At 46.8% G+C, this 24,350-nt stretch overlaps 5 protein-coding genes across 5 annotated transcripts; 4 read left to right on the plus strand and 1 right to left on the minus strand.

Moving 5' to 3' along the window:
* The first annotated feature begins 988 nt into the window (after positions 1 to 988).
* Positions 989 to 2,879, plus strand: LOC139211473 (nuclear factor 7, ovary-like). Its single transcript, XM_070841666.1, has 2 exons — positions 989 to 1,271; positions 1,381 to 2,879. The coding sequence occupies exon 2, from the start codon at positions 1,398 to 1,400 to the stop codon at positions 2,796 to 2,798; it is 1,401 nt and encodes a 466-aa protein (XP_070697767.1). The 5' UTR covers positions 989 to 1,271; positions 1,381 to 1,397; the 3' UTR covers positions 2,799 to 2,879.
* Positions 2,880 to 6,626: 3,747 nt separating this feature from the next.
* LOC139211457 (nuclear factor 7, ovary-like) lies at positions 6,627 to 8,374 on the plus strand. Its single transcript, XM_070841665.1, has 2 exons — positions 6,627 to 6,763; positions 6,873 to 8,374. Exon 2 carries the CDS (start codon positions 6,890 to 6,892, stop codon positions 8,288 to 8,290), a length of 1,401 nt encoding a protein of 466 aa, XP_070697766.1. The 5' UTR covers positions 6,627 to 6,763; positions 6,873 to 6,889; the 3' UTR covers positions 8,291 to 8,374.
* A 4,505-nt stretch (positions 8,375 to 12,879) lies between these two features.
* Positions 12,880 to 14,445, plus strand: LOC139211483 (nuclear factor 7, ovary-like). Its single transcript, XM_070841677.1, has one exon. It carries the CDS (start codon positions 12,971 to 12,973, stop codon positions 14,369 to 14,371), a length of 1,401 nt encoding a protein of 466 aa, XP_070697778.1. The 5' UTR covers positions 12,880 to 12,970; the 3' UTR covers positions 14,372 to 14,445.
* Positions 14,446 to 16,727: 2,282 nt separating this feature from the next.
* cyc1 (cytochrome c-1) lies at positions 16,728 to 21,166 on the plus strand. Its single transcript, XM_070841690.1, has 7 exons — positions 16,728 to 16,846; positions 18,333 to 18,523; positions 19,285 to 19,411; positions 19,596 to 19,753; positions 19,861 to 20,021; positions 20,240 to 20,340; positions 20,495 to 21,166. Exons 1-7 carry the CDS (start codon positions 16,766 to 16,768, stop codon positions 20,597 to 20,599), a joined length of 924 nt encoding a protein of 307 aa, XP_070697791.1. The 5' UTR covers positions 16,728 to 16,765; the 3' UTR covers positions 20,600 to 21,166.
* A 942-nt stretch (positions 21,167 to 22,108) lies between these two features.
* On the minus strand, positions 22,109 to 24,300 carry LOC139219325 (odorant receptor 131-2-like). Its single transcript, XM_070851153.1, has 4 exons — positions 24,098 to 24,300; positions 23,612 to 23,750; positions 22,804 to 23,229; positions 22,109 to 22,357 (listed from the first exon to the last, which is right to left on the minus strand). Exons 1-4 carry the CDS (start codon positions 24,298 to 24,300, stop codon positions 22,109 to 22,111), a joined length of 1,017 nt encoding a protein of 338 aa, XP_070707254.1.
* Positions 24,301 to 24,350: the final 50 nt, after the last annotated feature.

The raw sequence follows: 24,350 nt of genomic DNA on the forward strand, positions 1-24,350 counted from the left end.
TTCTGTTGGCTTCCTCAGACCGTGACCTTCAGCAGGCGCTGGAGCGGTTTGGGATGAGGGTCAGCACCTCTAAGTCTGAGGCCGTGGTTCTAAGTTCCAAGTATACTAAGTTTAAGCTTGAAGCTGAAGCTAACATGAAGCTTCAGGAGTCTAAATGAGACAAATGAGGTGAACGCTATGTCTTTTTAGCCTGAAGTTCTTTCTGTGTGTCTCCAAAAAACACACATTTTAAGTTTGACTAACTCACACTGACAAATAAAACGAGAGACTCTAACCTCAACCACTTTCTCTAAACCCTGAATCTAGCTACAGCACAAAGAGCATTTCAATTCATTATATTTCACTTCTGGAAATCTAATAAAACAAAACGACAACAAACTAGAACCAGAGACACACAGACAGGAACATCACACATTCTTATATATCACATATATCTCACCTTCTTTTTGATTTCCCCCCATTCATATTGTTTCTATCTATTTATTCCTCCTCTGTCTAAACTGTACATGTTTTTTATATCTCCTCCTGTCAGCTGTAATGATGTAAATGTCCCCGTCGTGGGACTAATTGAGGAACATCTTATGCTCCTCATTTAACTCTCCTGTCCTGTTTGACTTTGCCAGTGGTGGTAACATTAACTTTGATTAGGTTGTTCTGCAGAACTCCTCTTCTGTTAGACTTTATAGAGTTAAATGGTTTGAATGGTTGGGGGGGAAGGACACAGTCTCTATGGATCACAAGCAGAATTACTACTATTTATTACTACTTACATACATTATTCCATGCAGCACCCATTCAGGCAGATACTACCCCTCTCCAACCATGTTACCCCTTTCCCTCCATGTTCAATCATATCATTGGTAATTCATGAACTTATGATTGAACATCTCCACAACATTCAACCTACGTTCAGACTATTTTTGAATATAAACATAACTGATCTGCCACATCTTGAACACACCATACGTCTGCTTTCCCAGCAAGGAATCAGTCATTTCCTGAAACTGAGACAAACCCCTGTGTTACATGTGAAGTAAAAGCATGTAGCAGAGCCGGTCTGACTCCACCCCTCACCTGACTCACCTGAGACAAACCAGGAAACAGTTTGTTATTTTTCCTCAGTGAGGAGAGAGACACAGACTGAAGAGCAGACGATCAGATTCATCTTCAGACCAAACTACCAACTTTCTCTGAGTGAGTTCAGCTACAGGAGAGAAAAGTGGAAACTACAACACTGCTGCTTCAACCTGCCGAGTCTCCAAACACTGCATGTGAGTTTGACTAAAAACTGGAGTCACACTGAAAGTAAACTTCACTGTGGTTAGGAGAGAAGGGAGGGGAGCTGTGGCTGACTGTGATCCCTGTCTGCTGTGTTTTCAGCTTCACTCACAGACAAAATGGCTTCCAGATCAGAGGAGGATCTCTGCTGTCCGGTCTGTCACGACATCTTCAGACATCCTGTTCTTCTGTCATGTAGCCACAGCTTCTGTAAAGACTGTCTGAAGAGATGGTGGAGAGAGAAACAAACACAGGAGTGTCCACTTTGTAACAGAAGATCTTCAAGGTCAGAACCTCCTTTAAACCTGGTGTTAAAGAACCTGTGTGAGTCCTTCTTACTGGAGAGAGATCAGAGAGCTTCAGAGGCTCTCTGCAGTCTGCACTCTGAGAAACTCAAACTCTTCTGTCTGGACCACCAGCAGCCGGTGTGTATCATCTGCAGAGATTCAGAAAAACACACCAACCACAAAATCAGACCAGTTGATGAAGTTGCACAACAACACAAGGAGGAACTTCAGGAAACTCTGGAGCCCTTAAAGGAGAAGTTAAAGGTTTCTGAACAAGTTAAAGAGAAGTTTGATCAAACAGCAAAACACATTAAGGTCCAGGCCCGACAGACAAAGAGGCAGATTAAGAAGCAGTTTAAGAAGCTTCACCAGTTTCTAGAAGAGGAAGAGGAGGTGAGGATGGCTGCACTGAAGGAGGAAGAGCAGCAGAAGAGTCAGATGGTGAAGGAGAAGATGGAGGCTCTGAGCAGAGAGATAGCAGCTCTTTCAGAAACAGTCAGAGCCACAGAGGAGGAGCTGAGAGCTGAAGACGTCTCATTCCTGAACAACTACAAGGCTGCAGTGGAGAGAGTCCAGCAGCGCCCCCTGCTGGAGGATCCACAGCTGCCCTCAGGAGCTCTGATAGACAAGGCCAAACACCTGGGCAACCTGACCTTCAACATCTGGAACAAGATGAAGGACATGGTCTCCTACTCTCCTGTGATCCTGGACCCAAACACTGCACATCCAGACCTCATCCTGTCTAAAGATCTGAGCAGCGTGAGACTAGGAGAGAAACAGCAGCTTCCTGATAATCCAGAGAGATTTCATTGTTTTCTAAGTGTTCTGGGATCTGAGGGCTTCACCTCAGGGACTCACAGCTGGGATGTCAAGGTTGGAGACAAAAGAAGGTGGACACTGGGTCTGTTAGCAGAGTCTGTCCAGAGGAAGGGAGACATACAGTCTGGATTCTGGTTAATAGGACTCTATGAAGGTAAATACTCAGCATGGTCACCACCAGCTCCAGTCACTGATCTCGTAGTGCAGAAGAAGCCTCAGAGGATCAGAGTGAATCTGGACTGGAACAGAGGAAAGCTGTCGTTCTCTGATCCTGATACTAACACACACATACACACCTTCACACACACCTTCACTGAGAGGATGTTTCCAATCATTGACACTTGGGATAATCTCCCAGTGAAGATATTACCAGTGCAGGTCAGTGTGACAGTGGGACAGAGCAGTCAGAGATAAAGAGGATGAAGCTGCACCTGTCCTCCACCTGTCTCATTATTCTCATTATTCCAAAGATGGATATTTTAGTTTCAGCTATTGTTCTTTATTGTTTTTATTTTCTCTTTGTTATTTAGTTTGAAAATCAACTTTTTGTTTCTACTGACGATCTTTTCATGTGTACATTGTTCTGATCTTTATCTCTGGTCTGTTCAGGATTTGTCTCTTTATTATTAATACTGAATCATTTTAAATTGTTGTCCATGTTTTAATCCTCTTCACTTGTGTGTGTGGAGCCATGAAGACCAGCAACCGCTGTTTGGAGAAGAAAAGGGAAGACACCTGTCGCACACACACAATCTGATGTTAATGTCCATAATGAGAAGAAGGAGGACTGGAAACCTGCTGTGAGAGTCTTTCAGGGAATAAACTGAACTCTGAACTCTGCTGATTACAGCTGTGTATGAATGTGTTTCTCTTCATGTTTTGGGAGGTTAAAGGTCAGAGAAGTAGATGAATGTTGTGGAATCAAATATTGAGACTGGTATAAAGTCTGGTATATTCTAGTTGGCTGGGTGCAGATGCTGGTGGGGGGCAGATGAGATCCTTCTGCTGATTTGGGGCTATAAAAGAAGGGACCTTTGCATTGTTTAGTCAGAACTGTCCAGGATTTAGTCTTGTTCAGGTCTCAGGCATCGACAGTAAACCTCTACTGTTTTGGACAGTGTTATGGAAAGGATCCCTACAGAGAGAGACCTGGAAGATCCTTTTTGCTAAACAGACAGCTGTCCCATGTTTGTCCTCAAAGCCACCAGACTCCATTGATAAAAGCTGTGATTTTACGTTGCTGAACACAAAAAGAGTTGACAGTTCTGTTGCTGTGACTTTGGTGTTTTAACACGTTAGTTCAGAACCCAACTAACTCCGTAAAACAGCAAAGCCATATAAGATAATAAACAAGGTTTTTAAGTGTCTTGGGTTTCTTGAAAGGTGCTTTATTAATCCAAGTTATTACTATCATCATTCTCATTATTATTGAAATAAATGCTTTTAATACAAACATCTGTCTTTCCAGTTGCCGTCCAGTGTTTATTCTCACGTTAAGTAATGTAGCTGACACATTTAAACTGAGGTGGATTCTTTTAGGGTAAAAGTCTTCTCCTGCCGCCCTCTCCACATCTACTGTAGGAGATACACTGACAACAGAAAAGGACCTCATGCCACCACACTTCAAATAATCTGAACTAACCCTTTCAGTGCAGGTACATGAATAAAAACAGACAGAAAGATGCAAATATGTTGGATCAGTCACCTTTTGTAAGTCCCACCCCCACCAGCACTTTTCAGAGATGCTGTGCTTCCATCTTGTGGAGGAAACACATACGACAGCTTCAGCTTCAGCCGGATGAGTTTGTGATGCAGGAGTAAAGATGTTAAAGGACAAGTTCACAACATTACAAGTCAGTAGTCAGACGCCCATGAGTACATTTAAACTGTTTTAGCTGTAATTGTTCCTCCTGCTCACCCCCAATGAATCGCCGCCTAATCACGGTGAGCCCCTTTGAGCCTGGGCGCTGTGTTGTCGGGGGCTATAGCCCCTGGTAGGGTCTCCCAAGGCAAAGTGATTCCAGGGGAGGGGCCAGCGGAACCGAAAGATTAATGTTCCTTCACCCAGGTTAGAGAAACCGGGGCCTCCTTCTGGAGCCAGACCTGGGAGGGGAGCCCGCCGGCGAGCGTGTGGTGGCTGGTCCTGGATTCACGGGGCCCATCTGGGCCAAGCCCGAAGGAATAATGTGGAACCGCAACCCTGTGGGCTCACCACCTGCACGGGCCGCTACAGGGGTTGGGTGCATGGAGAGCCAGGTGACAGGCCAAGGTGGGGTCCTGGGCGTGCGCATCCCTGGCATCGTAGACTGGCTCTATGGACATGGAACATCACCTCTCTGGAGGGGAAGGAGCCGGAGCTGGTGCGGGAGGCTGAGCGCTACCAGCTAGATATAGTTGGGCTTGCTTCCACGCACGGTGTCGGCTCTGGAACCAGACTCCTGGTGAGGGGCTGGAATCTCTCCTTTTCCCAAGTTTGTCAGAGCGAGAGGTGCCAGGTGGGTGTGGGGATACTCATGAGTCCTTGGCTGAGCGCCGCTGTGTTGGAGTTCTCCCCGGGGAACAAGAGTGTCGCCTCAATGCGACTACGGGTTGTCGCGTGGAGGTCAGGGACAGTACCTGTGGATTGGTGGTGGTCCCCATTTTCAAAAAAGGGGACCGGAGGGTTTGCTCCAATTATCGGGGTATCACACTACTCAGCCTTCCTGGGAAAGTCTACTCCAGGTGCTGGAAAGGAGGCTCCGCCCGATTGTCGAACCTCAGATTGAAGAGGAACAATGCGGTTTTCTTCCTGGTCGTTGCACAGTGGACCAGCTCTTTACCCTTGCGGGGCTGTTGGAGGGGTCATGGGAGTTTGCCCATCCAGTATACATGTGTTTTGTAGACTTGGAGTATGGGTTACCGGATTCATTGCTACGAGATGTATAACCAAAGTGAGAGCTGTGTCCACATTCTTGGCGCAAAGTCAGGCGTGTTCTCAGTGGGTGTTGGACTCCACCAAGGCTGCCCCTTATCACCGATCCTGTTGGTGATTTTCATGGACAGGATCTCAAGGCACAGTCGAGGTGAGGAGAGCGTCCGGTTTGGGGACTTCAGAATACATGATGTGGTTCTGTTGGCTTCCTCAGACCGTGACCTTCAGCAGGCGCTGGAGCGGTTTGGGATGAGGGTCAGCACCTCTAAGTCTGAGGCCGTGGTTCTAAGTTCCAAGTATACTAAGTTTAAGCTTGAAGCTGAAGCTAACATGAAGCTTCAGGAGTCTAAATGAGACAAATGAGGTGAACGCTACGTCTTTTTAGCCTGAACTTCTTTCTGTGTGTCTCCAAAAACACACACATTTTAAGTTTGACTAACTCACACTGACAAATAAAATGAGAGACTCTAACCTCAACCACTTTCTCTAAACCCTGAATCTAGCTACAGCACAAAGAGCATTTCAATTCATTATATTTCACTTCTGGAAATCTAATAAAACAAAACGACAACAAACTAGAACCAGAGACACACAGACAGGAACATCACACATTCTTATATATCACATATATCTCACCTTCTTTTTGATTTCCCCCCATTCATATCGTTTCTATCTATTTATTCCTCCTCTGTCTAAACTGTACATGTTTTTTATATCTCCTCCTGTCAGCTGTAATGATGTAAATGTCCCCGTCGTGGGACTAATTGAGGAACATCTTATGCTCCTCATTTAACTCTCCTGTCCTGTTTGACTTTGCCAGTGGTGGTAACTTTAACTCTGATTAGATTGTTCTGCAGAACTCCTCTTCTGTTAGACTTTATAGAGTTAAATGGTTTGAATGGTTGGGGGGGAAGGACACAGTCTCTATGGATCACAAGCAGAATTACTACTATTTATTACTACTTACATACATTATTCCATGCAGCACCCCTTCAGGCAGATACTACCCCTCTCCAACCATGTTACCCCTTTCCCTCCATGTTCAATCATATTATTGGTAATTCATGAACTTATGATTGAACATCTCCACAACATTCAGCCTACGTTCAGACTATTTTTGAATATAAACATAACTGATCTGCCACATCTTGAACACACCATAAGTCTGCTTTCCCAGCAAGGAATCAGTCATTTCCTGAAACTGAGACAAACCCCTGTGTTACATGTGAAGTAAAAGCATGTAGCAGAGCCGGTCTGACTCCATCCATCACCTGACTCACCTGAGACAAACCAGGAAACTGTTTGTTATTTTTCCTCAGTGAGGAGAGAGACACAGACTGAGGAGCAGACGATCAGATTCATCTTCAGACCAAACTACCAACTTTCTCTGAGTGAGTTCAGCTACAGGAGAGAAAAGTGGAAACTACAACACTGCTGCTTCAACCTGCCGAGTCTCCAAACACTGCATGTGAGTTTGACTAAAAACTGGAGTCACACTGAAAGTAAACTTCACTGTGGTTCGGAGAGAAGGGAGGGGAGCTGTGGCTGACTGTGATCCCTGTCTGCTGTGTTTTCAGCTTCACTCACTGACAAAATGGCTTCCAGATCAGAGGAGGATCTCTGCTGTCCGGTCTGTCATGACGTCTTCAGACATCCTGTTGTTCTGTCATGTAGCCACAGCTTCTGTAAAGACTGTCTGAAGAGCTGGTGGAGAGAGAAACAAACACAGGAGTGTCCACTTTGTAAAAGAAGATCTTCAAAGTTAGAACCTCCTTTAAACCTGGTGTTAAAGAACCTGTGTGAGTCCTTCTTACTGGAGAGAGATCAGAGAGCTTCAGAGGCTCTCTGCAGTCTGCACTCTGAGAAACTCAAACTCTTCTGTCTGGACCATCAACAGCCGGTGTGTATCATCTGCAAAAATTCAGAAAAACACACCAAGCACAGATTCAGACCAATTGATGAAGCTGCACGACAAAACAAGAAGAAACTTCAGGACACTCTGAAGCCCTTAAAGGAGAAGTTAAAGGTTTCTGAACAAGTTAAAGTGAAGTTTGATCAAACAGCAAAACACATTAAGGTCCAGGCCCGACAGACAGAGAGGCAGATTAAGGAGCAGTTTAAGAAGCTTCACCAGTTTCTAGAAGAGGAAGAGGAGGTGAGGATGGCTGCACTGAGGGAGGAAGAGCAGCAGAAGAGTCAGATGATGAAGGAGAAGATGGAGGCTCTGAGCAGAGAGATAGCAGCTCTTTCACACACAGTCAGAGCCACAGAGGAGGAGCTGAGAGCTGAAGACGTCTCATTCCTGAACAACTACAAGGCTGCAGTGGAGAGAGTCCAGCAGCGCCCCCTGCTGGAGGATCCACAGCTGGCCTCAGGAGATCTGATAGACGAGGCCAAACACCTGGGCAACCTGACCTTCAACATCTGGAACAAGATGAAGGACATGGTCTCCTACTCTACTGTGATCCTGGACCCAAACACTGCACATCCAGACCTCATCCTGTCTGAAGATCTGAGCAGCCTGAGAGGAGGAGAGAAACAGCAGCTTCCTGATAATCCAGAGAGATTTGATTGTTATTTCAGTGTTCTGGGATCTGAGGGCTTCACCTCAGGGACTCACAGCTGGGATGTCGAGGTTGGAGACAACAGAAGCTGGTTTTTGGGTCTGTTAGCAGAGTCTGTCCAGAGGAAGAGAGTCATACGGTCTGGATTCTGGAGAATAGGATTCGATGATGGTAAATACTCAGCATGGTCACCACCAGCTCTACCCACTGATCTCGTAGTGCAGAAGAATCCTCAGAGGATCAGAGTGAATCTGGACTGGAACAGAGGAAAGCTGTCGTTCTCTGATCCTGATACTAACAGACACATACACACCTTCACACACACCTTCACTCAGAGGATGTTTCCATTCATTAACACTATGGATAATCTCCCAGTGAAGATATTACCAGTGCAGGTCAGTGTGACAGTGGGACAGAGCAGTCAGAGATAAAGAGGATGAAGCTGCACCTGTCCTCCACCTGTCTCATTATTCTCATTATTCCAAAGACGGATATTTTAGTTTCAGCTATTGTTCTTTATTGTTTTTATTTTCTCTTTGTTATTTAGTTTGAAAATCTACTTTTTGTTTCTACTGACGATCTTTTCATGTGTACATTGTTCTGATCTTTATCTCTGGTCTGTTCAGGATTTGTCTTTTAAACTGAACTCTAAACTCTGATGATTCCAGCTGTGTATGAATGTGTTTCTCTTCATGTTTTGGGAGGTTAAAGGTCAGAGAAGTAGATGAATATTGTGGAATCAAATATTGACATATCACATGATGTAAATGTAACGTCCTGATTAAGTATTGATTAAGATGAAGTAGGAATTGATAAAGACATGTAACACGATCGTTAGTATGACAGGAGTGTTGATCAGTTAACAAAGGTGATGGAACATGTAACCAATCAATAAGTGTGAATCAATGTAACCAGAATGTCACCAAATATCACATTTTATTCTCTTTTTAAATCTGTTGTTTTACACTTTGTTTGAATAAATGTACTGAGGAAGAGTTGGAGCCTGATGGTGTCAGCAGGAGCTGCTGTGGATCAATAGAAATAATAAGTGCTCAGTAATAATTCCCAGGTAGGACAAAGTGATCAGGTCACATTAAGGCCAGAGGGACAAACTCCTCCTGGTAAAGTCTGGTATATTGTAGTTGGCTGGGTGCAGATGCTGGTGGGGGGCAGATGAGATCCTTCTGCTGATTTGGGGCTATAAAAGAAGGGACCTTTGCATTGTTTAGTCAGAACTGTCCAGGATTTAGTCTGGTTCAGGTCTCAGGTATCGACAGTAAACCTCTACTGTTTTGGACAGTGTTATAGAAAGGATCCCTACAGAGAGAGACCTGGAAGATCCTTTTTGCTAAACAGACAGCTGTCGCATGTTTGTCCTCAAATCCACCAGACTCCATTGATAAAAGCTGTGATTTTACGTTGCTGAACACAAAAAGAGTTGACAGTTCTGTTGCTGTGACTTTGGTGTTTTAACACGTTAGTTCAGAACCCAACTAACTCTGTAAAACAGCAAAGCCATATAAGATAATAAACAAGGTGTCATGATCCTGCTGTCTCTCTCCCTCTTGTGTGTTTATCTCTCTCCCTCTTGTGTGTTTGTCTCTCTCCCTCTTGTGTGTTTGTCTCCCCCTGTCTGTTGCTGGAGCAGAGTCAGGAGGGTTACTCCCGGTCATCCACCCACACACCTGCAATAATCACACACCTGTTCCTCATCAGTAATCAGCCATCTACTCCTCCCCTGTCTTTATAAGCCTGGTTCACTCTCTCCCTCACTGCCAGATTGTCCGTTTCCATATGGTAACTCTTGGCTCCTTGTCTCCAGTTTTTCCTTGTGCTAGTTTTTTGCCTTGGCTCCTCGTCTCATCTCCAGCCTGCTTCCCCCGGTCTCCACCACGGTCCAGTCACTCACTCCACCAGCCTGCTCTTCCCAGCTACTACCACCTACCTGGTTTCTAATAAACTTACCAAGTGTACCACCAGTGTCTTTGTGTCGGTCAGCACTGTGGGTTCAGCCAGTCCCGTTCCGCACAACACAAGGCTTTTAAGTGTCTTGGGTTTCTTAAAAGGTGGTTTATAAACCCAAGTTATTACTATCATCATTCTCATTATTATTGAAAAAAATGCTTTTAATACAAACATCTGTCTTTCCAGTTGTCGTCCAGTGTTTATTCTCATGTTAAGTAATATAGCTGACACACCACCACACTTCAAATAATCTGAACTAACCCTTTCACTGCAGGAACATGAATAAAAACAGACAGAAAGACGCAAATATGTTGGATCAGTCACCTTTTGTAAGTCCCACCCCCACCAGCACTTTTCAGAGATGCTGTGCTTCCATCTTGTGGAGGAAACACATACGACAGCTTCAGCTTCAGCCGGATGAGTTTGTGATGCAGGAGTAAAGATGTTCAAGGACAAGTTCACAACGTTACAAGTCAGTAGTCAGACGGCCATGAGTACATTTAAACTGTTTTAGCTGTAATTGATCCTCCTGCTCACCCCCAATGAATCGCCGCCTAATTGCGGTGGGGGAGTTTGTGCGCCCCTGTGAGCCTGGGAGCTGTGTTGTCGGGGGCTATAGCCCCTGGTAGGGTCTCCCAAGGCAAAGTGATTCCAGGGGAGGGGCCAGCGGAACCGAAAGATCAATGTTCCTTCACCCAGGTTAGAGAAACCGGGGCCTCCTTCTGGAGCCAGACCTGGGAGGGGAGCCCGCTGGCGAGCGTGTGGTGGCTGGTCCTGGATTCACGGGGCCCAGCTGGGCCAAGCCCGAAGGAACAATGTGGAACCGCAACCCTGTGGGCTCACCACCTGCAGGGGCCGCTACAGGGGTTGGGTGCATGGAGAGCCAGGTGACAGGCCAAGGTGGGGTCCTGGGCGTGCGCATCCCTGGCATCGTAGACTGGCTCTATGGACATGGAACGTCACCTCTCTGGAGGGGAAGGAGCCGGAGCTGGTGCGGGAGGCTGAGCGCTACCAGCTAGATATAGTTGGGCTTGCTTCCACGCACGGTGTCGGCTCTGGAACCAGACTCCTGGAGACGGGCTGGAATCTCTCCTTTTCCCAAGTTTGTCAGAGCGAGAGGTGCCAGGTGGGTGTGGGGATACTCATGAGTCCTTGGCTGAGCGCCGCTGTGTTGGAGTTCTCCCCGGGGAACAAGAGTGTCGCCTCAATGCGACTACGGGTTGTCGCGTGGAGGTCAGGGACAGTACCTGTGGATTGTCAGACTGGGTTGGTGGTTCCCATTTTCAAAAAAGGGGACCGGAGGGTGTGCTCCAATTATCGGGGTATCACACTACTCAGCCTTCCTGGGAAAGTCTACTCCAGGTGCTGGAAAGGAGGCTCCGCCCGATTGTCGAACCTCAGATTGAAGAGGAACAATGCGGTTTTCTTCCTGGTCGTTGCACAGTGGACCAGCTCTTTACCCTTGCGGGGCTGTTGGAGGGGTCATGGGAGTTTGCCCATCCAGTATACATGTGTTTTGTAGACTTGGAGTATGGGTTACCGGATTCATTGCTACGAGATGTATAACCAAAGTGAGAGCTGTGTCCACATTCTTGGCGCAAAGTCAGGCGTGTTCTCAGTGGGTGTTGGACTCCACCAAGGCTGCCCCTTATCACCGATCCTGTTGGTGATTTTCATGGACAGGATCTCAAGACACAGTCGAGGTGAGGAGAGCGTCCGGTTTGGGGACTTCAGAATACATGATGTGGTTCTGTTGGCTTCCTCAGACCGTGACCTTCAGCAGGCGCTGGAGCGGTTTGGGATGAGGGTCAGCACCTCTAAGTCTGAGGCCGTGGTTCTAAGTTCCAAGTATACTAAGTTTAAGCTTGAAGCTGAAGCTAACATGAAGCTTCAGGAGTCTAAATGAGACAAATGAGGTGAACGCTACGTCTTTTTAGCCTGAACTTCTTTCTGTGTGTCTCCAAAAACACACACATTTTAAGTTTGACTAACTCACACTGACAAATAAAACGAGAGACTCTAACCTCAACCACTTTCTCTAAACCCTGAATCTAGCTACAGCACAAAGAGCATTTCAATTCATTATATTTCACTTCTGGAAATCTAATAAAACAAAACGACAACAAACTAGAACCAGAGACACACAGACAGGAACATCACACATTCTTATATATCACATATATCTCACCTTCTTTTTGATTTCCCCCCATTCATATCGTTTCTTTCTATTTATTCCTCCTCTGTCTAAACTGTGCATGTTTTTTATATCTCCTCCTGTCAGCTGTAATGATGTAAATGTCCCCGTCGTGGGACTAATTGAGGAACATCTTATGCTCCTCATTTAACTCTCCTGTCCTGTTTGACTTTGCCAGTGGTGGTAACTTTAACTTTGATTAGATTGTTCTGCAGAACTCCTCTTCTGTTAGACTTTATAGAGTTAAATGGTTTGAATGGTTGGGGGGGAAGGACACAGTCTGTATGGATCACAAGCAGAATTACTACTATTTATTACTACTTACATACATTATTCCATGCAGCACCCCTTCAGGCAGATACTACCCCTCTCCAACCATGTTACCCCTTTCCCTCCATGTTCAATCATATCATTGGTAATTCATGAACTTATGATTGAACATCTCCACAACATTCAACCTACGTTCAGACTGTTTTTGAATATAAACATAACTGATCTGCCACATCTTGAACACACCATAAGTCTGCTTTCCCAGCAAGGAATCAGTCATTTCCTGAAACTGAGACAAACCCCTGTGTTACATGTGAAGTAAAAGCATGTAGCAGAGCCGGTCTGACTCCACCCATCACCTGACTCACCTGAGACAAACCAGGAAACAGTTTGTTATTTTTCCTCAGTGAGGAGAGAGACACAGACTGAAGAGCAGACGATCAGATTCATCTTCAGACCAAACTACCAACTTTCTCTGAGTGAGTTCAGCTACAGGAGAGAAAAGTGGAAACTACAACACTGCTGCTTCAACCTGCCGAGTCTCCAAACACTGCATGTGAGTTTGACTAAAAACTGGAGTCACACTGAAAGTAAACTTCACTGTGGTTAGGAGAGAAGGGAGGGGAGCTGTGGCTGACTGTGATCCCTGTCTGCTGTGTTTTCAGCTTCACTCACAGACAAAATGGCTTCCAGATCAGAGGAGGATCTCTGCTGTCCGGTCTGTCACAACGTCTTCAGACATCCTGTTGTTCTGTCATGTAGCCACAGCTTCTGTAAAGACTGTCTGAAGAGCTGGTGGAGAGAGAAACAAACACAGGAGTGTCCACTTTGTAAGAGAAGATCTTCAAGGTCAGAACCTCCTTTAAACCTGGCGCTAAAGAACCTGTGTGAGTCCTTCTTACTGGAGAGAGATCAGAGAGCTTCAGAGGCTCTCTGCAGTCTGCACTCTGAGAAACTCAAACTCTTCTGTCTGGACCATCAACAGCCGGTGTGTCTCATCTGCAAAGATTCAGAAAAACACACCAACCACAGATTCAGACCAATTGATGAAGCTGCACGACAACACAAGAAGGAACTTCAGGAAACTCTGGAGCCCTTAAAGGAGAAGTTAAAGGTTTCTGAACAAGTTAAAGAGAAGTTTGATCAAACAGCAAAACACATTAAGGTCCAGGCCCGACAGACAGAGAGGCAGATTAAGGAGCAGTTTAAGAAGCTTCACCAGTTTCTAGAAGAGGAAGAGGAGGTGAGGATGGCTGCACTGAGGGAGGAAGAGCAGCAGAAGAGTCAGATGATGAAGGAGAAGATGGAGGCTCTGAGCAGAGAGATATCAGCTCTTTCACACACAGTCAGAGCCACAGAGGAGGAGCTGAGAGCTGAAGACGTCTCATTCCTGAACAACTACAAGGCTGCAGTGGAGAGAGTCCAGCAGCGCCCCCTGCTGGAGGATCCACAGCTGCCCTCAGGAGCTCTGATAGACAAGGCCAAACACCTGGGCAACCTGACCTTCAACATCTGGAACAAGATGAAGGACATGGTCTCCTACTCTCCTGTGATCCTGGACCCAAACACTGCACATCCAGAACTCATCCTGTCTAAAGATCTGAGCAGCCTGAGAGGAGGAGGGAAACAGCAGCTTCCTGATAATCCAGAGAGGTTTGATTGGTTTGCACGTGTTCTGGGATCTGAGGGCTTCACCTCAGGGACTCACAGCTGGGATGTTGAGGTTGGAGACAACAGAGACTGGTCACTGGGTCTGTTAGCAGAGTCTGTCAAGAGGAAGGGAGGCATACAGTCTGGATTATGGAGAATAGGACTCTATGAAGGTAAATACTCAGCACTCTCACCACCAGCTCCAGTCACTGATCTCGTAGTGCAGAAGAAGCCTCAGAGGATCAGAGTGAATCTGGACTGGAACAGAGGAAAGCTGTCGTTCTCTGATCCTGATACTAACACACACATACACACCTTCAAACACACCTTCACTGAGAGGGTGTTTCCAATCATTACCACTTGGGATAATCTCCCAGTGAAGATATTACCAGTGCAGGTCAGTGTGACAGTGGGACAGAGCAGTCAGAGATAAAGAGGATGAAGCTGCACCTGTCCTCCACCTGTCTCATTATTCTCATTATTCCAAAGACGCATATTTTAGTTTCAGCTATTGTTCTTTATTGTTTTTATTTTCTCTTTGTCATTTAGTTTGAAAACCTACCTTTTGTTTCTACTGACGATCTTTTCATGTGTACATTGTTCTGATCTTTATCTCTGGTCTGTTCATTTTAAATTGTTGTCCATGTTTTAATTCTTTTCAGTTGTGTGTGTGTGGATATATACATAAACAGTGCTTAACAAATGTATTAGAGCGCCACCCAGTGGAAGGTGTTTGCCTCCCCTGCCCTAAATTCACAGTATTGCTGATTAGCAGAATATTTCTTTAGTTCCTGTGATGGTTAATCCACCAGTATGTGCAGCTCTTTAATCACAATGATGGATTTGAAATGATGGAAAAGGAATCTGGAGTAGAGGAACTGATGGACTGGACAAGTCAAAGTCCAGACTTGAATTCTATCGAACAGATCTGGGATTTATTGGATTAAAAAATAGATCACACACAAATTTAGGAGCTCAATAACAACAACAATACAATACAAGAAGGACTATTTAGTTGTTCCTGTTTGTTATTTGCCTAATAAATAATAATACAATGTTTAATTTGAAACAAGTTTTTGACAGATTTCTAAAATATTTGTGTTTTCTCATTTGTATGACAGCTGGTCTGATACAGTTGTTTGCACGTTTAGATTTAAGGACAAGAACCACCCTTGTTTTGCATAAAGCTACTGTTTGTTCATTAAAGAAAGAAAGAAAGAAAGAAATTGAAGGTCTTGAATTATTATCTAATAAATGAGAGAAAATGTTGTCAACAAAGTTTTCTAGTTTCTTTCTCCTTCAAAAGCCACCTGCAGGGGGGCTGACTGTGCAGAGCTTTCATATATCTGTCCTCAGGTCCCCCTGTGACCCAGGAGTCCTGACTGGGGGGGTCCAGCCTGTGTGTGTGTGTGTGTGTGTGTGTGTGTGTGTGGGGGGGGGGGGGGGGTGCTGTCAGGGTCCCACTGAATCACAGCTGGTCCAGTGTAAACTACCTGGCCAGGAATCAGCTGTGGGTCCATAAAGACTGTGACCTGCTTGCTGAAGATGTTACCAAACTGTGAGGAGGCTGATTGTGTAAATCCACGTTGTGTAAGATTTGTCAAGTTAGAGGCTACACACTTCCGGTCAATAAGGTAGGGATGCCTTCAAAACAAAAGCCAAATATAGACAGCAAATACTGTAAGGAGTGAGGTCATAACAACACCAACTAACTACTGTATTTATATACTGTGTTAAGTGTGAAGATGGTAATTAGGAGTAAAAATGTATTTCACAGTGTGACAGGTGACAGTAAAATCTCATGCATTCAACATAAACATTATATTTTTGATATAAGAATTTTGTCACAACACCCCACATGGATCATTTAGGACATTCTTGTTGTGTACTTAAGTACAAATATTAGATATTTATAAGTTACTCAAGTATTTCCCTCGTCTGGAACTTTCTACTTCTATTCCACTTCGTTTCAGTGATTTACTTTTTACTCCACTGTGGTTATTTTGCAGCTTAAGTTTCTAGTAAACCTTTCATAGTTTCAGCTTCTCAAACTTGAGCACTGGCTGCTTTTATGCACACAACAAACATTGTGAAAAGAAAATGATCAGGAGGTGGATCCAGAATGAAAAACATCTTCAGGGGACACTTGTAATACTTAGTGCAGTTTCCAGATCAGGCTTACATGTAATGTCGATGTGGGACATTAAACTTTAAAGGAGCATTTGGTGTTTGTGCTTTTACTGCAGTAAAGGATCTGAATATGTCTGATGATAAACATATATATATATATATATATATATATATATATATGCTCCTTCAACAGTAACCAGCACAACAAAGACACATTTTCTCTACATGTAAATACTGTGCAGTTTTATTTGTTTCCTCTGGACGTTTAAGCATTGCAGTGAGTTTAATTACATGTGCAATATTCTGGTAGAACAGAATAGAATAGAATAGAGTAGCCTTTATTGTCACTGGGAGCTGCTCCAATTTGGTGCAAGAGAAATGTTTACAAAAATAAATTAAGAATAGAACAACAATAAAATATAATCAGAAGGATATAACAATATACACAGTATATGGAAATATACATGTACACAATTCTACATGTCCGTAGAGGTAGGCTTTGTGTTTCACACACACACACACACACACACACACACACAGGGTCTCAGTGGCTTTATTCTGACAGAAGGGGGGGGTCCCAAAGGCGCACAATACAGCGCACTTCACACAGGCTGATTTTATTTTGAAGGTCCAGACCGGAATTGCATTCAGTGTTTGTGTCGCGCGGCTCCCTCTAGCTCTCAGAACTGCAGAGAAGATGGCGGCGCTCCGAGTCACCGTGCTGTCGGGCAGCGGCAGGGCTCTCCTCAGCGCCCCGAAAGCCATGAAGACCCCGGTGGTATGTACACGGAGGAGTGCTGTGACTGTCGGGCGGGACAGAGAGTATTTATGGGTACAGGAAAGTAAATGTGAGCGCGCTGCTGCGGGGGGAGCTAGCGTTAGCCTGGCTGCTGCCGGCGGGGTGACACAAGGTCACTCCTGTTCCCAGCCTCTCTCAGGATGTCGGCACCGACTGTGGCTCCAACTCCTCCGACACTTGTCATCCAGAGAATATAGAGGCCGGTGTGGCGACTACACCTCCCACAACAAGCGCCTCATGTTTAAATCTTGGTAGCCGTCGCTACATGTAGCAGGCTAGCCAGTTAGCTTACCCATGATGCCTTTCAGCCACCCGGTAAACCGAGCCGCTCGGTAAAGTCGCGCTTTTACTGTAAGTTAATGGCGCAGAGATTCACCCCGCACCGCTGAATGCGTGACTGGGGGCCTTTGTCACGCTTCCTTTACAGTTCTGTCTCAAAACATGAATGGCTAAATGTACTCGAGCTAATCCGGTTGCTAACGAGTTAGCATGTCAAGGACTGTGAGGACTTCCGGTGGAGAAACGGTCTGTAGCCCGTCAGTGCTGTGTCCTTCAGCCGGGACCTGGAGCTGATCTGAGCCTAAACCTGGTTTTAAACATGTCTGCTCGTCCATAAGTCTGCAGCTGAAAACAGCGAGGTTTATTATTGATTGATTGATTTGATATAATACTGATTAATATATTCAAGTCAAGTAAATTTCAGTGGCTGATGTGCCTCTTAACCTCAAGGCCACTCTGTAACCCAACGTGTGTGTTGGCAGATAACACTTCCAGTGGTGTGTGTGTGTGTGTGTGTGTGTGTGAGTGAGACGCCTGGTTACAGAAGCAGCAGTGAAGGGCAGTGTCATAAGACGCCATAAGAAAGGACCTTCTTCTATAATCCTTTCCTCTGATGGCTCCTGAAAGTCACACTTCACTGTCCTGAACTCTTCAATCCTTTAAACGTATAAGAGCTGAGCTGAGAAGTCGATGGGCAACTATTTTCTTTCGACCTGTCACCAGAGTTGTCGAGCCGAGCCGGTTCTGAGTTTGGTTCCTAAACCAAAACACAACTGCAAACGAACGGCCACATATGAGAATCATCGTAGCGCCACGTGTGGAAACATTTTCACCGCTGCCGGCATGTAGCTTCATGCTGGACACACGAACGAGGTGTCGTACGAAAGCGGAGACTCCATCCAGCTTTGTGACACCATAACTTCCATCTTACCTTTATCATGATACCTACATTCTATAAATAGAGCTTACAGCGCTATGGAGGCCCAAAATAGAGGCCAGGGCTCTACAGGTTAAATAACCACACAGGGTTCTTGAATCTCCATCAAAAGAAGCATTTGAAGATTAATTTTTTCTAACAGATGAACAAATAATTTTTTCATGTGTTGAATAATCAGCTCTTCGCTCTGCAGTGTGGCGACTTTAAGCAGCGATCTAACCGTGTCGCTGCTCTCCTCTTCATCCGCAGGCCAAAATGTCCTTCGCCAGCCTGCCGCGGAACAAGAAGGTTGCCCTGACGACGGTGGGCGTGGTCACGGCCGGCGGGGCGGGGCTCGCTCTGATGCTGCACCAGTCCGTCAAAGCCTCCGAGCTGGAGCTGCACCCCCCTCAATACCCCTGGAGCCACGCTGGACCTCTGTCCTCCCTGGACCACGCTAGGTGTGTTTGGTGGACACACACACACACACACAGTTATAATCCCTGTCAGGACAGATGCTGAAAGTTAAACCAGTGCTACCTCAGAGCACCTGAGAGTAACGACCGGACCGGTGATCCTGGAGTTTGCCACCAGGTGTCCCACTTGACTCGACTGCTCCTGAAACGTTTCTTCTTCTTTACTGTGACATTAAAAAAAAAAAAGAAAAGATGAGCGACAGAAGTAAGAAGGAGAAAGTAGGCCCACGTGAGGCGATCAGCGGGGTCATGGAGAAAGTAAAAGCGGTTGTTTTAGCTGATCTTTTTAAGGGGACAGGGACAACGTTGGCGTCGCTTCTGAAGTCCAGCTGGAGTTTATCCGGTGAAATCCCCCATAGTGACCGTCATCAGACCCACTGTGGACGCCACGTAACGCTCACATAACGTGCTGCAGTAGCCTCTGAGCCTGCTTAAGCATCTACATGTAATAACGTTCTTCTTCTATGGTCCCGTTGCCTTTTTAAACAGCTGTTTTACTGCGTCACTAATGTTTGATGATGCTGATGTCAGAAGTGTTAGACTGGACTGATGTCCAAAAATGGCATCACTGGAAAGAGAAGCTAGTGAAGTAATTAAAATAAAACATTGTTTCCATGTTTTGTTTTACCTTGATTGAAAATGTTCAGACACCTTTAGTCTCACACTTTGAGGGATCAGCCAGAGTTCCTTCCTGAGTGTCTCACTCTGTCTGTCTGTCTGTCTGCCTGCCTGTCTGTGCCCTGCAGCGTGCGTCGTGGCTACCAGGTGTATAAGCAGGTGTGCTCGGCCTGCCACAGTATGGAGTACCTGGCCTTCAGGAACCTGGTGGGAGTGTCGCACACAGAGTCTGAGGTTAAAGCCATCGCTGAGGAGGTGAGGCTGTGTGTGTGTGAGAGCGTAATGAGAGATATTTGTATTTGACCGTAGACACTCTGCCAAAGACGGTGTCCTGGTCTTTGAAACACCAGCTGGTGCCAGTAGGTGGCGCCACCTGCCTGCAGTTGTATTGCTGTTGTTTTGCGCCGCGCTCTAAAGGCGTCCCGTGTGTTGTGTTCAGGTTGAGGTAGTGGACGGTCCTGATGACAGCGGAGAGATGTTCACCCGGCCCGGAAAGCTGTCGGACTACTTCCCGAAGCCCTACCCCAACCCTGAGGCCGCCCGGGTCGCCAACAACGGAGCGCTGCCCCCAGACCTCAGCTACATTGTCAACGCCAGGTAACTCCTGGAAACCAGAAAACCTACACGGTTGAGAATGAAAGCTGGGAAATGGGAGCCTGAAACCGGGCTATCGTTGATGCTTTCTCTGCCCCCACCCCCCCCAGGCATGGAGGAGAGGACTACGTGTTCAGCCTGCTGACAGGATACTGCGACCCCCCAGCGGGCGTGGAGGTGAGAGAGGGACTCTACTACAACCCATACTTCCCCGGCCAGGCCATCGGCATGGCCCCGCCCATCTACAACGAGGTGCTGGAGTACGATGACGGTGAGTGAAGCTGGAGCGTATGTGGGGGGGGGGGGCTCTGTGGTCTCCAGTCACGAGGATTTCAGGAAACTAAACAAACAGCTGATGTCTGAACGTGTCTGCATGGTGTCAGACTAGCCAGACTGACCGTACATGATACATGTAGTTTGGGGGGTGAATCACAGTTTGCAGCAGAACATCCGTCACCGTGCTGATGGCTGTTGTGTCTGTTGCCGTAGGAACCCCCGCCACCATGAGCCAGGTTGCTAAAGATGTGTGTACGTTCTTGAGGTGGGCTGCTGAGCCGGAGCACGACCATCGCAAGCGCATGGGACTGAAGGTACAAAGCACACACACACACACACACACACACACACACACACACACACACACACACCAGTAGAAAAGGTAGTTAGTTTGGTTCTTCCAACAAAGGAAGGCCGAGCTGTAGACCCGGAGCTCGTTGTTAATCTCTGCGCCGTCCTTCTCTCCAGATGCTGCTGGGCTCGGCCATCCTCATCCCTCTGGTCTACTACATGAAGAGACACAGGTGGTCCGTGCTGAAGAGCAGGAAGATCGCCTACAGGCCTCCCAAGTAAACGGAGACAAACGCACCCCTAGCTGGGCCTACAGCGCACCAGAGAGGGCTGCGTTCAGCGACCCCACGACGCTCACCTCAAAACGGACACAGAACTGACAAACACACACACACATGCCTTTTCTAAGAGGGGGTATAGAAACAAGAGTATATATATATACTATGTTTATTCCTACAGAAAAATGCCTTTATTTTAGTGGTTGGCGTGGGAGAATTATCGTGAGACAGATTTTCCTACATCTGAAATCTCGTGGTGCAGGTTTGTCAGAGAGTTGTGGCGCTGCTGAACGCACCCCTCCGTGAAGCTCGTTTGATCTGCCTCCAGTCATCGCTGGCAGCAGTTTATGTCATGACGTGTCGTATCACACACTTTGTCACAATTGACTGACTAGTTGATTGTCTTTATAAGATATTCATAACGGCAGGAGTGCAGAGAACTGGTCTGTAACATCCCGGGTGTGTGTGTGAGTCCATCGTCCCCTGTCCTCCCCACAAAGCCACTCTGTGGATCCAACGCAGCCTCTGAACCTCTGTTTTACTGTACAATAATAAATTATCTCCAAGGAAACTCGTTTGGTTTGGTTTGGTCACACACACACACACACACACACACACACCAATGTATGTAGTCCTGCCTTCTGATTATCTCTGTCTGCATCTTCATCATGAGCACATTTGATGAGGTGGTGAATAAGTTCACTCTTTTATCAGGTGACTGTGTTCAGAGAGCAGGTTTCTACCTGCTGGGCACCAGACTAACAGATCAGAGCAGGTTCACACCATGAAGGAATCTGAGTGAGACGCCACGTCAGACCTGTAGTGTTATGACGAGCGCCAGCTATCAGTAAAACACACAGTTTCCCAGACTGATCAATAAAAACACCAAACTGAGTCCAGTCAGTCTGCATGTGGGGCCTCTGGTGTCTGATCCTCCATCCGTCAGCTGAAGTGTCTGTCAAGAGCTGCTCAGTCGGTCCTTTTTAATGTCGGGTTCAGTCTGGCTTTACATGCATTTTACAGTTTTCATCATATTTGCTCTAAACATCCTGTATTTTAGTCACGTGTTAGTGAACTAAAACTAGATATTTTAGGTCATCATATGTCTGTCGTCCCTGTCGGCGTAACAACCGTCACTGACGATCGCTTTAACCTGCCACGCTTTGCACTTTGTCACTGTTCTTCTCATTGACAGTAATGGACAGTGTAATCATTGATCGATACGCAAACGGGTGCACCCTGCTCCGAACAACCACGCCTGTGTGCCGGGGAAAGAAAAGAGTCTATAGAGGCTGGTTGGTTAAATGACATTTAGTCTCTTTTATTTCATCACCAATGTTGCATGTTGATATAATCAGTTAGTGCTGTCTAACACATTTATTCACAGCTTTCAGGAACACATTTAACACCATGTAGACTCAGAAAGCTTTGATTTTGAAACACTTGTGGACTGAAGGGTGGATTCATAATGAGCTGGACTGAAGCAGGAGCAGGAGACCGACTCTTATCTCACCTACAGGTTCACTTTCAGTAACACTGGTCTGACCCTGGTCCCGGTGTGGCTCCCGCAGGCCAGGTACCGGGTCCAGTACTTCCTGAACAGCTCGTCCCGGAAACCGTAGATCACGGGGCTCAGAAAACGGGGGATGATGTAGACGACGAGGAAGAAGATGTAACGAATCTCCAGACTGAAGCGGGGGAAGAGGGAGATGAGAGCAGCCTGAAGGGAGGGAACCACGAAGGCGAGCATGCACAGCAGCAGCTGAAAGAGAAACATCCTCACAATGATGAGATCCAACATTCACAACAAGCAGGAAACAGATGATTCTCAGGTCCTTCAATGTGTACGAATGTGATGCTTATAGGAGAATTTCAGTATCTTCAAACTAGGGAACTGGTCCAGTAGATCACCTCAGCCAGCAGCCACCAAACGGGCTGCAGCGTGGAGAAGGAGAGAGCTGTGCAGTGAAGCTGCTGCTGAACACCCACCTGCACCATGAAGCTGCTGCTGAACACCCACCTGCACCATGAAGCTGCTGCTGAACACCCACCTGCACCATGAAGCTGCTGCTGAACACCCACCTGCACCATGAAGCTGCTGCTGAACACCCACCTGCACCCAGTGAAGCTGCTGCTGAACACCCACCTGCACCATGAAGCTGCTGCTGAACACCCACCTGCACCATGAAGCTGCTGCTGAACACCCACCTGCACCCCGTGAAGCAGCACGGTGTTCCTCGCTCTCTTCACCGAGGCCAGGCCGGTGGAGGCGGCCCGCGCCGTCAGCATGATGTTACAGTAGGTGTAGAGCAGCGTCAGGGCCACGAAGGACAGGTAGACCCCGTCGAACACACAGTTCTTGTAGTAGATGGACCGGTGGCGAAACAGAAGCGGGTGGTCGCAAAAAATGTTGGTGTGGAAGAAAGCTGGGGGCTCGTTGACGACGGTGATGAGGAGGTCGGTGATGGGCGGCGTGGCGGTGAGGATGAGGATGACACAGATGAGGAGGAGGGTGCGAGGGACCGTGCACATCTGGCTGTAGTGCAGCGGGAAGCAGATGGAGATGTAGCGCTCCACCGCCATGCCGGCCAGGATGAGGGGGGTGGAGCGGGTGGTGAGGACCGCCGTCATGATCTGATGACATGAAATATATTGCAGATGAGGAAATAAGACTCATGTTCTTGTGCCCTTATAAAAGGCATCAACGCAGTGGTTATTCATCGGACTGAACCTGTCAGAGTGCAGCAGCACTAGATGCTCTGTTAGGAGATTCACACGTGGAGGAGCAGTCGGATGTTGTGCAGAAGATACATGACATTTTAGGAAGATCACATTTTTCTCCTCCCAGTTCCCTGAAATGTGGCTCCGAGTCGAGATGGTGATCAGAGATTAAGCTTCTCCGACCTGACCTGACCTGACCTGACCTGACCTGACCTGACCTGACCTGACCTGACCTGATGATGTCAGAGGCTGAACAGGGCCCAGTGGGTGTGAGGGTGATGCGGTGGTGAGTTACCAGGAAGCAGCAGACCGACACGTGGATCTTCCTGAAGATGTAGCTGACCACGTAGAGCGCCGTGACGAGGCTGAGCTGCAGGGCGTCGTTGATCACCATGCAGATGAACATGATGTACCGAGGGTTCTCGTAGAAGAGACTAGGATCAGAGAGACGACAGCTGAGTGTGTGTGTGTGTGTGTGTGTGATTAAAGTAGGACTGCTGAGTCAGTTCATTGTTTGGTGTCACAGTGAAACATCATCAGATGTCTTGTTGTCTCTCTGAAGAAGGTGGACCTGGGGGATCTTTGATATCTCTGCTTGAAACTTTACTGCAAAAAAAAATCTGCACACATTGATCAATCTAATTACACCAATTAAAGGAATTGTTTCAGCCCCCCATGACAGACAGTGACCCTGAACAAAGCGGACTGAAGTTCTGTGTGTGAATGAAGTGTCATTTATTCCATCGTGTGAAACCTCCCGTGCCTGAACGTGCTCGTGTACCTGTGCCGGAGGAAGGTGTGCACCATGCTGCCGTTGATGACGCTGAGGGCCAGCCACACCAGCATGGCCACGATGTTCTTGGTGAGGGCGTTGGAGAAGCTGTCTTTAGGCGCCGCCGCAGCGCCCCCCGTCAGCGTGCAGCTGGTGTTACACTGCAGCAGGTCCAGAGGGCCTGAGGAGGTGGAGTTGAGCATCGCCAACATCTCCTCCTCACAATCTGAAGGAGCACAGAAAGGATGATGATGATGCTTCA

The sequence above is a fragment of the Pempheris klunzingeri genome, chromosome 2 (assembly GCF_042242105.1).
Source record: "Pempheris klunzingeri isolate RE-2024b chromosome 2, fPemKlu1.hap1, whole genome shotgun sequence".
Classification (NCBI taxonomy): Eukaryota; Metazoa; Chordata; class Actinopteri; order Acropomatiformes; family Pempheridae; genus Pempheris; species Pempheris klunzingeri.

Excerpts from the sequence above, each read along its gene's own strand:
- LOC139211457 (XM_070841665.1), top strand. The coding sequence starts at position 6,890 with ATGGCTTCCAGATCAGAGGAGGATCTCTGCTGTCCGGTCTGTCATGAC.
- cyc1 (XM_070841690.1), top strand. The coding sequence starts at position 16,766 with ATGGCGGCGCTCCGAGTCACCGTGCTGTCGGGCAGCGGCAGGGCTCTC. Across the intron at positions 18,524-19,284 it reads TCCTCCCTGGACCACGCTAG|CGTGCGTCGTGGCTACCAGG; the intron begins GTGTGTTTGGTG and ends TGTGCCCTGCAG. Across the intron at positions 20,022-20,239 it reads GGTGCTGGAGTACGATGACG|GAACCCCCGCCACCATGAGC; the intron begins GTGAGTGAAGCT and ends CTGTTGCCGTAG.
- LOC139219325 (XM_070851153.1), bottom strand. The coding sequence starts at position 24,300 with ATGTTGGCGATGCTCAACTCCACCTCCTCAGGCCCTCTGGACCTGCTG. Across the intron at positions 23,751-24,097 it reads CACACCTTCCTCCGGCACAG|TCTCTTCTACGAGAACCCTC; the intron begins GTACACGAGCAC and ends CTCTGATCCTAG. Across the intron at positions 23,230-23,611 it reads TGTCGGTCTGCTGCTTCCTG|ATCATGACGGCGGTCCTCAC; the intron begins GTAACTCACCAC and ends TCATGTCATCAG.
- LOC139211483 (XM_070841677.1), top strand. The coding sequence starts at position 12,971 with ATGGCTTCCAGATCAGAGGAGGATCTCTGCTGTCCGGTCTGTCACAAC.
- LOC139211473 (XM_070841666.1), top strand. The coding sequence starts at position 1,398 with ATGGCTTCCAGATCAGAGGAGGATCTCTGCTGTCCGGTCTGTCACGAC.